The sequence below is a fragment of the Nanorana parkeri genome, unplaced genomic scaffold (assembly GCF_000935625.1).
Source record: "Nanorana parkeri isolate BGI_ZX_2015 unplaced genomic scaffold, ASM93562v1 scaffold99, whole genome shotgun sequence".
Lineage (NCBI taxonomy): Eukaryota > Metazoa > Chordata > Amphibia > Anura > Dicroglossidae > Nanorana > Nanorana parkeri.
The window spans coordinates 1,550,998-1,565,237 of NW_017306367.1; the positions used below are offsets into that span (position 1 = coordinate 1,550,998).

At 47.1% G+C, this 14,240-nt stretch overlaps 1 protein-coding gene across 1 annotated transcript in view; it reads left to right on the forward strand.

Moving 5' to 3' along the window:
* The first annotated feature begins 8,756 nt into the window (after window positions 1-8,756).
* CTSW (cathepsin W) overlaps window positions 8,757-14,240 on the forward strand; it is a 14,821-nt gene continuing 9,337 nt past the window's right edge. The window contains exons 1-2 of the mRNA XM_018552857.1: window positions 8,757-8,805; window positions 10,431-10,547. Of these exons, the coding sequence (XP_018408359.1) occupies window positions 8,757-8,805; window positions 10,431-10,547 (166 nt within the window). The remainder of the gene's footprint in view (window positions 8,806-10,430; window positions 10,548-14,240) is intronic.

Sequence of the window (14,240 nt, forward strand, 5' to 3'; positions counted from 1 at the left end):
CCCACCTCCTCCCCCTCCACCACTGCTGGGCCTGGCCTCCTCCTCCACACCCGCCAGGCCCTGCCTCCTCCGCTGCCAGTTGTAATGCAGAGTACAGAGGTCAGTAATAACACAGAGTGCAGAGGTCAGTGATAATGCAAAGTGCAGAGATCAGCGGTGTGAGATGGCAGAGGTCAGAGGTGTGACGCAGAGTACAGAGATCAGCGGTGTAACGCAGAGTGCCGAGGTCAGAAGTGTGACGCACAGTACAGAGGTGTGACGCACAGTACAGAGTTTGGACGCAGAGTACAGGGGTGTGACGCAGAGTACAGGGGTGTGACGCAGAGTACTGAAGTAGGACACACAGTACAGAGGTGGGACGCAGAGTGCAGTGGTGGGACACAGAGTGCAGAAGTGGGACACACAGTACAGGGGTGGTACGCACAGTACAGGGGTGGGGCGCAGAGTACAGGGGTGTGACACAGAGTACAGAGGTGGAACGCACAGTACAGAGGTTTGACGCACAGTGCAGAGGGGGGACGCAGAGTGCAAAGGTGGGACGCAGAGTACAGGGGTAGGACACACAGTACAGGGGTGGGATAGAGACTTACAGTGCATATAGATCGTCTAATGTTCTAATTCAGGTGCTCTGCCCTCTTTCTCTCCTGGTGGGGGAGCAGTGATGTTTCCTGTTCCTGTGAAGCCTTCAGTCCAGCATGGTGCCTCCAGCCGCCTTCCTCTTTGCAGAACCCACTATCCTGCTGTCAGCTGGCCAATGATGGTGGTGCAGTCTTCTTCCCAGCCCATAAATGCTGGAGTGAGCAGAGGAAACTGCACGTTGCCGCCGAGGAGCCCAACTATTGAAGCGGGCATTCAGAGGGCAGCTGAATTGGCTTTTCTCTTCCCCCGGCCGCTGCAGCTACAGAGCGGCCGGGAGGAGAGAGATGACAGGTGTGATCGCCGCTGCGGTGGCCGTTTAAAGGGGCCCCCGCCCAGTCCATCCCTGCATTTTTACGATAGCCACTGGAGGCGAGTTAGGCAACTGCGAGGTCCCCACGAGCCTGAGGCTTTAGGCGGCCGCCTAACTCGCCTAATTAGAGAGCCACCTCTGGCTGTGACTATGGTCATAGTTTCGCCGCATTGAGCAAGTATGGTAACACTGATCTCAGGTACCCCTTCTTTGGGAAAGCATTGTGGTGCAGCAGGAAGAAGGCCGGGTCACGCGGGATGTCTCGGTCAGTGAATGTGGGCAAGAGGAGCCTCATCGCTTTCCAGTAGTCTCGGAGAGCCGGACAGGTCTAAAAAATGTGTAGCATGATGCCCTCGGTTTGGCCGCATCGCCAACAGGTCGAAGGCGCCTCAGGATAGATCCTGTGAAGGGCTGCGGGGGTTCTATACCACCTTGTGCGCGTCTTATAATTACATCCTGAATCCTGGTGCATCTAGAGGTCTTATGTGTAAGATATAGCATTTTGTCCCGCTGGTAAGGGGTGAACTGGAGCCCCAGTTCACTTTCCCACTTGGAGATGAATGGGGGGTTGTTAGCCTCTGTGGGGGATTCTAGCAGTGCGTATATCATAGAAATTACATGATGTAGTGGTGGGCCCGGTTTGAATTCCCGTTTGAATTCCGTTAGTGGTCTTATAAACGCTGTGGCGTTTGGCAGTGATCTAAGAAAGTGAGACATCTGTAGCTTTTGCCAGAATCTCAGAGGGAGCCACTGAGGTTCCTGTGCCATGCCCTCTAGACACACCCAGGAATCGCACCTAATAAAGTGTTGTGCCCTGTGGAATCCCACCAGTCCCACCGCTTCAAGTCCCGGATCATCTAATCCCGGGGAGAAACTAGGGTTTCCCAAAATTGGGAACAAGGGGGAGGGTGCTGGTGAGATGTCGTGTAGTGGGAAAAACATATGGCATATTGCCCATGTTGGCCCAATGGTCGGATGAGTTTTAATCGAGGTCGGTATTCCGGTCTCACACCACGCTATTGCGGACAGCGGAGCTCCCGCCACCGATTGTTCAATACCTATCCATTGTTTCTGGGTCGAATGGCGGCACCAGTCCAGCACCCTTTGCGAGGTGGCACGCTGCATGGTATCGGATCACATCAGACAGGCCTATGCCCCCATGGCTCTTATGCACACGCATAATCGATGATTTAATCCTGGATGGTTTGTGGGCCCATAGGAAGCGTATAAAAGTGCTGTTGACAGTTTTAAGATAGGACTGCGGGATGTGAATCGGTAAGGTTTGCAGGAGATACAGAATACGTGGCATGACATTCATTTTCAGGATATCGCATCTCCCGAACCAGGAAAATTTACCTGCGTGCTACCTCGCAAGATCCAACCCAATGTCTTTGAGCAATGGAGGGAAGTTGAGGTGAAATGTGTGGGAAAGGTCCACCAGGATATTGGTGCCGAGATACTTTAGGGATTCCACCTCCCCAACGAAATGGGAAGGCCAATTTGATGCCTGGGAGTAGGAAGTCTGGGATAGATATGTTAAGGGCCGTGGACTTCTGATAATTAATAAGGAAATGTGACAATGTGCCATACCGCTCGAATTCCCTCTTCAGGTGTGGTAGGAAAACGGTGGATTCGGTAAGAAAGAAGAGTAAGTCGTCGGCAAAGGCCGCGACTTTGTGACTGCCCCCTAGTCCTAGGTTAACTAGCTATTTTTTAAGTCTTGAAAAGAATGGGGAAGCATTTAATTATGATTTTTTTTTATTTGTGGCTCCAATGTAGAGATTTTCCCTCTCTTCCTTTCCCTGTGAGGCATGTACAAGAAATGTGGGGTGCAGTTGTCCCTGGGAAAGTAAGGCACAGCCACCAACCAAAACAAATTTTTTCTAACCCTTACTGACTCTTAATGTGTCTCTCAAAGGTGTCCCCAATGAGAGAGAGTTCCTATCACTTCCTGTACTGACAGGAACTGAGCGGAATTCTCTCCAATGTTGGCAGCACCTAAAACCTGACAGAGGCTCTAACCCTTCTAGCCTCTTTCAAAAAGGAAATAAAATGTTTTGGTTGGAGTTGGGCAGCTATCAACAAACTATTCTGTATTTATATTGAATAACCCCCATTGACATCAGATCATTGCATATAGTAACTTTGTTCATTGCATTCATTGCACTCATTCAACTAGCAATATTTTAGCAAATAGCAAATTTAGCAAATTTTAGCAAACAATAAAAGTTGGATGTTGTGAGAACGTTTACCATTTATTGGTTTACTCACTGTAGATTTAGAGAAGTATGATTCTACTTTAGTTCCAAGTGTTCTGCAGTCATCAGATTGTAATGTGTAACATTTTATAGCTGAAGAATTTAGGAGTTCCAGAATGAATGGCAACATTGCTAAGGATTTCTCCAATCTAAAGCAAGCAGTGACATAGACCTGTCACACCCTATCTGCTATTACATAAGGGGCTTGTTATCCCCCTATGTGCTAGCAATAAGGTTAGTGTAACAAAAAAAAAAGTGCGTAAAAGGCAAAAACTATTTTTTTAAAGGAGGCTGAGGGGTTTGGGGAGGAGAGACGCCAGCCGCTCACAGCGCTCTCCTCCCACAGCGCTCTGCGTCCTGTGACAGTTTCTCCCTCCCCGCTAGGAGATCGAGCAACGCCCAGCGGAGAGGAGAGAAATCATGGATGCACCACTATTTCGGCCAAAAAATTGCACTTTTGGTATTTTGCCAAAAGAGCCATTTTCAGCCGATATGTTTCGGCGGCCGATATATCGGTGCATCCCTAGTTACTACTGCAACTGTAGCAGCCACTTTGCTGGACCGCTTGGCTTGTTACAAAATGTGGAAAGACAACAGATCTACTGGCAGGATTAACACATAAAAAACCTAACGGGACATGAGAAAAAAAATAAACACTGCTGTTGTAATGTTATTCATAGACTGCATCATCAATGTAATTTTTGACCATAATTCTGCTGTAACTACAGCTGTTTAAAGACTGAGAAAACCCAGGTTACTCAGAAATATAGTATATGTGTGGAAGCATTTAAAGGAGAAGAAACCACAAACTAAAGGCTTCAGTAATCTTTATTTATTACAAGCATTTATATAGCTTCCACACTTTATGCAGTGCTTTACATACTGTACCATTGACAGCAGTCCCTGTCCTCAAGGAGCTTACAATCTAAGGTCCCTATCTCACATGCATACATACTCATACTAGAGCCAAATAATCTACCAGCATGTATTTGGAGTGTGGGAGAAAACCAGAGGAAATCCAAGCACAAGTACAGGGATAACATGCTAACTGCATGCAGATAGCATCTTGGCTGGGATTCAAACCAAGGAACCGAGTACTGCAAGGCAGAAGGGCTAAACACTAAAGCACTGTACTGTCCATCTGTGTTAATATTCATAAAATGAATGCACAAGTTCAAAAAGATGTGTAATAATTTATCTAACCTATTATCATAACATACATTTCACTAACAGGGGAAGTGTAGATCCTGTTGGGCATTTGCAGCAGTTGGTAATATTGAAGCACAGTGGGGAATTCAAGGATTTCATAGGAACCTCTCAGTGCAACGTAAGCATTTTTTTAATTATACAAACCATGTTATTGAGATTTATTTCCAAGCTTCCTTAACATTTTCTCCACTACATGTAAAATGAAAATCTGCTACAGACCCCTTTATGCAGTAATGCAGGGACCTACTCAGCTGATTAGCTATCATCACATGTTATAAGAGGCTCACTTTTCCGACTGTCTCTTTCAATTTTCTGATCGAAGGATGCCAGACAGAAGGGTGCCAACAGGGCCACCCACTGAACAAATTTTGACTGGTTCATCAAGAACCGGACGGTATTGGTACAGTGTAGGTGTAGGTGTTGGAATTCCAAATCCTCTGAAAATGTATTTGTATTGTCTCCCAATTCTAAACACATTTGTGATGCTCATTATAAAGGAGTCCCACTCTTCCTCTTTATTTATTTTTGCTATGCAGAAAGCATTAGGAGGGACAAAAACAAGGAAAGTTGCTTGGGGATACCCAAAACTTCCAGATGAACGTGAATAGAGTTGGAAAATATAGCAATGAAGTGTCACTATTGGAGCATTCAAGACATATAAGATGCCAGGGACTACTCACTTTTAAATCTATCTATCTATCTATCCATCCATCCATCCATCCATCCATCCATCCATCCATCTATCTATCTATCTATCTATCTATCTATCTATCTATCTATCTATCTATCTATCTATCTATCTATAGAGGAGTTCAGAGCAAATGACAGCGGCCAGTATGTACAGGAGAGAAGTGTCGAGTACAAGGCAGTGGGCAGTATGTACAGGAAAGCAGTGCAAGTGGTTGTAAATAGCTGTTGACTAGATTTAGCTAACTCTTCTTTTATTCATGTATATCATCAGTTAGGTTACTCAATAAGGGGTTATTTGCTCATTTAGTTGAGAATCTCATACCCTTTAACCACTATTAAAGAAAATTGTATGGCCCATGTATATTGGGAGTGTGGGTGTTTGTTCAGCCTTCCGTACCAGGCCCAGGCCCCATTGGGTAAACAGGGGGACCCAAGCCCAGCACAGGCTGTCTGTTGCCCCATTATTTCTAGAGGCAGCCCTGGGTATCCTGCAGGAAACTTTAATTGACCCCAAGTGACCACTACTTGGAGGGGGAGGTGCTGGGGTGGGCACCCCTATTCAACTCTCTCCTACTCATGTGGTGTATATGTGTATCAGCTCTGTTGGCACAATTATTGTCAGAGCTTTCCTTCTTCTCTTGGAGCCCCAGAAGAGCCGAGGCCCCAGCTGACACCAGGAGCTCCTGTGTTTGGATTACCTACCAATGCCATTCTTTGATCTGTGTATATTGCTGCTGGCTCCCATCTGTTGGGCCCCTTAGGCCTGGTTCCTGATAAGAGCTGCTCATCCCACTGCTCCTCCTTGTTGGTGCTATGTAGAGGCGGCTCTAGACTTTGTGAGGCCTTAGGCGAAACTCAAACTTGAGGCCCCCACTTACACCCATAATGGAAAAAAAATGCAAACGATAATAAAAAATTAACTGTATCAGTTGCATATTTTAAGACTAGCCTTTAATCCCAACAGCCAGGAATTCACAACTCCTAGAGCTAGAACATTATTTCTGTCTCTTATCTAATTCTACAAATAACTATACACAAAACCCTAACCCTAGGGAAGTAATGCACAAAATGCAAAGGTGAGTAGTAAGTAACACACAGAGGACAGAGGTCAGTAGTAAGAAACATACAGAGTGCATCGGTCAGGAGGTAATGCACAGACTGCAGTGGTCAGAAGGATCTGATGCACATAGTGCAGATGGAAGTAATGCACGGAGTGCATCGGCCAGAGGAAAGTAAAGTACAGAGTGCATCGGTCAGAGGGAAGTAAAGTACAGAGTGCATCGGTTAGAAGGAGGTAACGCACAGAGTGCATCGGTTAGAAGGAGGTAACGCGCATAGTGGAGAGGTCAGATGGAAGTAACGCACAGAGTACAGAGGTCAGAAGGAAATAACGCACAGAGTGCATCGATCAAAAGGAAGTAAAGTACAGAGTGCATCGTTCAGAAGGAGGTAAGCCACAGAGTGTAGCGGTCAGGAGGTAACGTACAGAGTGCAGAGGTCTGTAGTAAGAAATGCACACACAGAGTGCATCGGTCAGAAGGAGGTAACGCACAGAGTGTAGCGGTCAGGAGGTAACGTACAGAGTGTAGCAGTCAGGAGGTAACATAGTTACATAGTATTTGAGGTTGAATAAAGACATTAGTCCATCAAGTCCAACCTATTAGGATCTCATTCTAGGAGTACCTGTACCCCTGTATATTACCTGTACCCCTGTATATTACCTGTACCCCTGTATATTACTTGTACCCCTGTATATTACCTGTACCCCTGTATATTACCTGTACCCCTGTATATTACATGTAGTAACGTACACTACACTAGTAACGTACATTACACTAGTAACGTACAGAGTGTAGCGGTCAGGAGGTAATGCACAGAGTGTAGCGGCCAGAAAGAGGTACCCACAGAGTGCAGCGGTCAGGAGGTAATGCACAGAGTGCAGCGGTCAGGAGGTAACACACAGAGTGCAGCAGTCAGACAGAGGTAATGTATCAGAGTGCAGCGGTCAGAAGGTCAGTGGCCCCCAAAACACCCAGCATTCTTAAGATCCAGTAGTTAAATGTTATAAGAGGCTACCTCCTAGGCATACAGTACCTGCTTTTAGTATACGGTACTGTATGCCTAGGAGGCACAAAACAATCATATACCTTCTTCTCCTTCTTCTCTGCCAGCTCCTCCTTTCCACCCTCTGAGTCCATGCCACTGCTCGCTGCTGCAGGGGCATGTGTGTCACCCCGGGCAGGCTCCATCCTCTCTCTCTCTGCCAGGGCTGTGGCTGTGGAGGCGGGAAGCTCCGGAATGCTAGGGCCTCTGGTAGGTACCACAGTACTAGAGAGGGGAAACCTCGGGCAGTCCACGCAGGAAGAAGAAGCAATCATGTAGGGGGGTGCGGCATCCCCAGTCCACGGGTTCCGCCACGGCTTCACTTCAGAAAAAAGTTGTAGAGGCGAGCAGGGGTCTATCTAAAAATCACAGCGCCCCATGGCAACATTTTGTATGGGGCCCTGTGATTTCTAGTTACGCCCCTTGCAGAGCCCACCTGAGATCCCACACAGCCCGCCTGAGAGTGACCCTGCAGAGCCCACCATAGACTGTCTATGGTGGGCTCTGCAGGGTCTCAGGTGGACTGGTCACACCCCTGCACACCTCTTACTTGTCAGCCCCGATTGGCTGTCAGCCTTCTCCACCGTCGGGCCTGGCCTCTTCCTCCACCCCCGCCAGGCCCTGCCTCCTCCTCCGCTGCCGGGCCCTGGTCAGTGATCTGGACAGCGGCTCGTTCCTCCTCACAGCCACCAGTGACAGTCAGCAGCTTGTGATCAGGGCTGGTGCAAGGATTTTTGCCTACACAGGCGAAGGTGCATTTTTGCCCCCCCCCCGGCGCCCTCAGACGGCTGCCTATGTACTCCACTTGTAGTTATTTAACTCTACCTCCTATCAATATTACTACATGTCTGTACCTCGGTACGGGCATGGACGGGAGTGGAGATCCGATACCATTTTTTCTAGGCCGAGTACAGGTACGGATACGTTTCCTCAAGTACTCACAGATACAATTACCGATACCTTTGTTTTAGTGTCATGTGACAGTTTTTCTAAAACAATGCAGACTAATGATTTTAGGACAATGGTGGAGCGCCAGGGCCCTGTCACAGCTGCAACTGCTGCCACCCTAGTAGTTTTGCCACTAAAGAATAATACCATCAGCTATAGAGGACTACAAATCCCAGCAACACATTGTACAACAATGCAGAATAAAAGTATAGTTTGCTACATACTTTGTGATGCCGATCTGCTTCAGAGTACAGATCTGATGTCTTGGCAGAGGGTCTCAGGAGGGGAGATGTCTAGGCGGCTGAAGCCCTGTAAGCAGGCGTTGCGTGGTTCCCCAGAAGGCTGCTGCACGGGACCTAACGCAGCCGAATCAATTTGAAAAATGTAATTGCCGAGATGCAGAGGTCAGTTGTAATGCAGAGTACAGAGATCAATAATAACACAGAGTGCAGAGGTCAGTGATAATGCAACGTGCAGAGATCAGTGGTGTGACGCAGAGTGCGGAGGTCAGGGTTGTGACGCAGAGTGCGGAGGTCAGAGGTGTGACGCAGAGTACAGAGATCAGCGGTGTGACGCAGAGTGCAGAGGTCAGAGGTGTGATGCAGAGTATGAAGATCAGTGGTGTGACGAAGAGTGCGGAGGTCAGAGGTGTGACGCAGAGTACAGAGATCAGCGGTGTGATGCAGAATGCGGAGGTCAAAGGTGTGACCATGAGTAAAGAGATCAGTGGTGTGACACACAGTACAGGGGTGTAACGCACAGTACAGAGGTGTGATGCACAGAACAGGGGTGTGACGCACAGTACAGGGGTGTGACGCACAGTACAGGGGTGTGACGCACAGTTCAGGGTGGGATGCATAGTACAGGGGTGGGACGCAGAGTGCAGATGTCGGACGGACAGTATGAAGATGGGACACAGAGTGCAGGGGTGTGACGCACAGTAAAGGGGTGTGACGAACAGTACAGGGGTGTGACACACAGTACAGAGGTGGGACGCACAGTACAGAGGTGAGACGCACAGTACAGAGGTGGGGCGCAGAGTTCAGGGGTGAGACACAGAGGTGTGACACACAGTACAGAGGAGGGAAGCAGAGTGCAGAGGTGGGACGCAGAGTACAGAAGTGGGACTGAGACTTACAGTGCATATAGATCGACTGATGTTCTAATTCAGGTGCTCTGCCCTCTTCCTCTCCTGGTGGGGGAGTAGCAATGTTTCCTGTTCCTGTGAAGCCTTCAGTCCAGCATGGTGCCACCAGCAGCCTTCCTGTTCCCAGGACCCACTCTCCTGCTGTCAGCCGGCCAACGGAGAAAGCTGCACGTTGCCGCCGAGGAGCCCGACTATTGAAGCAGGCATTCAGAGGGCAGCTGAATTGGCTTTTCTCCTCCCCGGCCGCTGCAGCTACAGAGCGGCCCGGGAGGAGAGAGATGACAGGTGTGATCGCCGCTGTGGTGGCCATGTAAAGGGGCCTCAACTAGTCCACTCCTGCATTTTTACAATAGCCACAGGAGGCGAGTTAGGTGGCTGCGAGGCCCACGTGAGGGCGAGGCTTTTGGCGACTGGCTAACTCGCCTAATTAGAGAGCCGCCTTTGGTGCTATGTGTGTGCACCTCTATTATTCTTAATATGTGTTGCATGTATTGCATGGTCTAGTATGCAGCTGTGTGTGTATGTCTCTCTCTCTCAATATATATATATATATATAGATATCTATATATATCTATATATATATATATTTATAGTATATATACACTTCACTAGAGCAAGCACTTGCCCAGGATCTCATACCTGGTGCAATACATGACATACACCTGACCCCTGTACTTTGTATTTTACATACACCTTGTGAATAGGGTCAAGTTTTAAGCTGCTCTCACTTGCGGTATTGCCGCACTGATAATTTGCACTGAGTGTGCATCCTCCTTTTTCTCCTCTGGGTGCCAAGGGGGCTTTCACATTTCTACACCTCTGTGGGGGACCCTCTCATCTAAGTTGTACAGGGCACCATGATTTCTAATGTATGGAAGGGCCTGAATAATTTGTACCAGGCACAAAGTTACTCCATATTTGGAGACTGGTACTTTTCCTGTATTTATACACAGAAAAAAAAGTAGTTCATACATAGAAATAAAAAAATATTCTGGGTATTTGTTCTTCATTCTGGTGTCCTACATACCAGAATTGCCTTTCAGATGCAGCTAAGTGCATTCTTTTGGTACTGACTGACACACAATACAGTATATATATTTTCTATTTTTTTGTTTTGTTTTTGAAGGTGGATTAGCTAGCGAGGAACAATACCCATATGATGCTGTAAGAAAAGTGTGTAGGAAAGACCTTCAACCTGTAGCATGGATCCATGATTTTCAGATGCTTCCAAAAAACGAGACAGGTAAGAATGGTCGTATTGTTGCCTAGACTTCTTTACAACTAAATCAGATAGTTATAATAAAGAGCAATAAAATACCTTTCACTTGGTACTTCACTTTCATATTAGCTCTGTTATTTTTACCTACTCAGAGATGTTAGTGAACTCATTGTTATGTTGTTATGTGCTTACCTTAGTGATTTACCTTAATAATTTGTCATGTGGCCTCTCCTTTTTTTATATACATGCTCTTCCTTTTTATGGTAATTACATGTAGAACTTTGTCGATTTGCCACCAGAAGCTGGGAAGATAAGCTACTACAATGACTTCGCTTGTCTGCTTAACAAGTGTTAAAAAAAATATATCAGCTACACAGGGAGTGAGTGGTTTTCAGTTAGTCGGATGCCTTATAGCAGGGGTGCCCACTATTTTTCGTCTGGAGATCTACTTTTCAAATGACGAGCTCATTGAGATCTACCAACGAAAAAACACCTGCATTCAGGGGCGGGAGGGGGCGTGGGCTGCGCAGGCAGGCCCCTCGCCCACAGTGCGATCGCCTGCATTAGTGCCTGTGTTCCAGTGCAGTGCGATCCGCAAAAATGCTGCGAGCACTATTTTTGCAGATCGCACTGGACCGGAATGCAGGCACTAATGTGCCTGCGTTCCGAGTGCGGGCGATCGCAATGTGGGCGATGCCATTGAATTCAATACAGCTCCACACCCCCTCCCGCACCGGAACGCAGGGAGTCGGCCTGCTTACATTCCAGTGCATTCCAGTACATTACAGGTCCCGGCGTCCTGTCCTCCCGTGGTGCTCGTGCGACTGACGTTGCACATGGGGTGTCCTGCACCTTTCCATCTGCAGCGTCTGACACATTCAGCCGGCAGCCGCACGAGCACCACGGGAGAATAGCCGTAGCCAGCTCCTTTTGCGCCTGAGGCAAGGAAAAAAAACAGTTTTTTTAATTTATTTTTTACTATTTTTTATTTTATTTTCATTATTTATTTTAAATTTTCATAATTTTTTTTTTTTTAACTCTTGGGGGGGCTTCGGGGAAATATTAGGGGTCTAAAAAGCCCCCTGATATTTCCCTTTTAAAATAGAAAAAGAAATTGAGGACACAAAGTCCTCAATCTCTTTTTCTGCAGCCTCTATTCTAAATGAATGGAAAGCACAGAGGCTTCCCATTCATTAAGAAAATATTTTACTATCAAGCTGTTTCTGAATGGGGAGGAGCCTCTGTACAGAGTGCTTCTCCCCATTGAGAAACTTATGAATGAACAGGAGGTGATGTAAATCACCTCCTGTTCATTCATTTATAACTGGGGACACATAGTACTATGTGTCCCCAGTTATTTACAAACACTGGAGTGATCAGCCGATCGCTCCAGTGTTTGTCCTACACAGAGGATTGGTACATACTAGTGACATGTACTGATCCTCTGCCGCTCGGCCACGCACAAATGGGCTCAGCTTCTCCTCTGCATCCCCCCTGCTCTCCCGGGCAGAGGCAGCGGGGGATCCGACGAGAAGTGAAAGAGCACTTCAGCCGCGGGGGGGGGGGAGGTGCGGTGTCGGAGCCGCTGTGACAGAACGGACGAGCAGTGAGGGGAGAGAGAGGCGCCGGCTGTCAGATCCTGGCCGAGCGTCTCTCTCTCTCCTCACTGCTGCATTAGTTAGTGACAGCGGCTCTGTCCTCCGCCCTCCCCCGCCGCCGGTTCCTTCACTTCTTCTCGGATCCCCGCTGGATCCAGAGAAGCGGCCGGAGGAGAGGACATGGCGATCTACCAGTGATCGCTACGCGATCGACTGGTAGATCGCGATCGACCTTGTGGGCACCCCTGCCTTATAGCATACGTGTCAAACTCAAGGCCTGCGGGCCAGAACCGGCCCGCCTGATGATAATTAATTATCATTAGATCTGGCCCTGCCCGCCGACAGCTCTCCCACGCTGCCTGCGGCGATCTTCAGGGGACTGAGGAGCCGGAGAGCTGCCGCCGTCCAGAGGACTGCATTACCCCACAGGCAGCCTGGCAGCAGCACAGCGTGACAAGGGAGGTGTGGCGATGAGGTGAGGTGACTGAGAGGGGTCTCGAGGTCCAGTCCAGATGTCGTGAGGTGCTCCTTGGCGGAAATCAGGATCCAACACAGACGACAGACAGCCGGGAGAGCTGCAGCTTGCAGGTACTGTGCTGTGACACAGTCAGTATATCTCTCCCCTTCTTGTCCATCACTTCTTCTGTACTGTAGAAGTGATGGAAAGTAGTATCTGTGACACCTGTGTGCCTTCTGCCTCCACACTAGTATGTAATATAATTTTATCTCTATTATTTAAATTATAGTAAAAAAGTATGTGGACTCCATACTGTCCCCATTGAGCACTTTTTTTTTACAGTAATTTAAATAAAGATAAAACTATTTTTTAAAACGTCTCTAATTGATGATTTTCCAGATGGAAAAACTTTTTCGTAAGTAAATTATTTGTAAATGCTCTGCACTATTTAATGTCTGTTTTTGGCTTTTATTATTTCAATATTTAGGCTATTTCTTAAAGGGAAAAAAAAAGTAAAAAAAATTATGTTTTATTGTATTTATGTATCATGCTTTTTAATAATTAAAAGTACAGGCTTTGTTATTATACTGTGTGATATACTGTATATGCCGCTATATTCAGTATCAGGGTATCCTTTTAATAAAGGGGCACCCAGATGCGCCCCCCCCACTTGTGAATGAGTAAAGGATTAAATAAAATTGTAAAAAAGAAGCCAGACTTTTGAAAAAATCCTTTATTTGAAAAAAAAAAACAAAAGACAAGTTTTTGACAAGTCTTTTATTTAAAAAAAAAAACCCAAAGGAATGGATCCACTGACGTAATCCAGTGTCAATCATGTAGTCCTGCGTTGTCCACAACAACGACAACTCGAGGGAATAAAAAATAAAACAATAAGAAAATAAATTGAAATATTAATAAAAAATAAAGAACGACAACCTGTTCGTTTGCGATGAACACCCGGCGCAGAATGGCATTTTGACATTGCCAGCAACATATAAACAATTGGGCGGAGCTAGCAGTGACAGCTAGCTCCGCCCAACAGTTTACAGTTGTAACAGGTAAGCCATGATTGGGCAAAGTCATCATGTCTTTGCCCAATCATGGCTCTTACAGAGTACTGGGCCCTGATTGGGCAAAGTCTTGCACCTGACCTGTGATCAGGTGCAAGGCTTTAGTGTATCAGGGCTCACAAGGCACAGTGCCTTGCAGGGCACTCGGCAGGCGAACAGCCCGCCAAACGCCCTGAAAATTTGTGTGTTCGCCAAACACACGAACTGCCGATGTTCGAGTCAAACTCATGTCGACTCAAACATTGAGCCCATCTCTATTGGCAAGTACCAACGATATAAGTGCAATAGGCATATTTTCAATTATTTTTGCAAATCTTTATAAATCACCTGGTATTTCTTTACTTCCTGTCAGCTTCCTGTTTCCTTTCTCAGCATTGCTTTGGACTGGGAATAATGTCAACAGGACATGCTAGTGCTGCCAATATTGCTTTTCCAGGTTTTCTTGCTCTGAATGTTAGTGATGTTTGATGGCCAGATTGTGGAGCATGCCACAGAACATGACAGGATCTGCAACTTTGGATGGAGACAGTGGCGGACCTAATAACCAAAGGGCCCTGGTGCAAGATTTTATCTTGGGCCCCCCTCCCAAGAC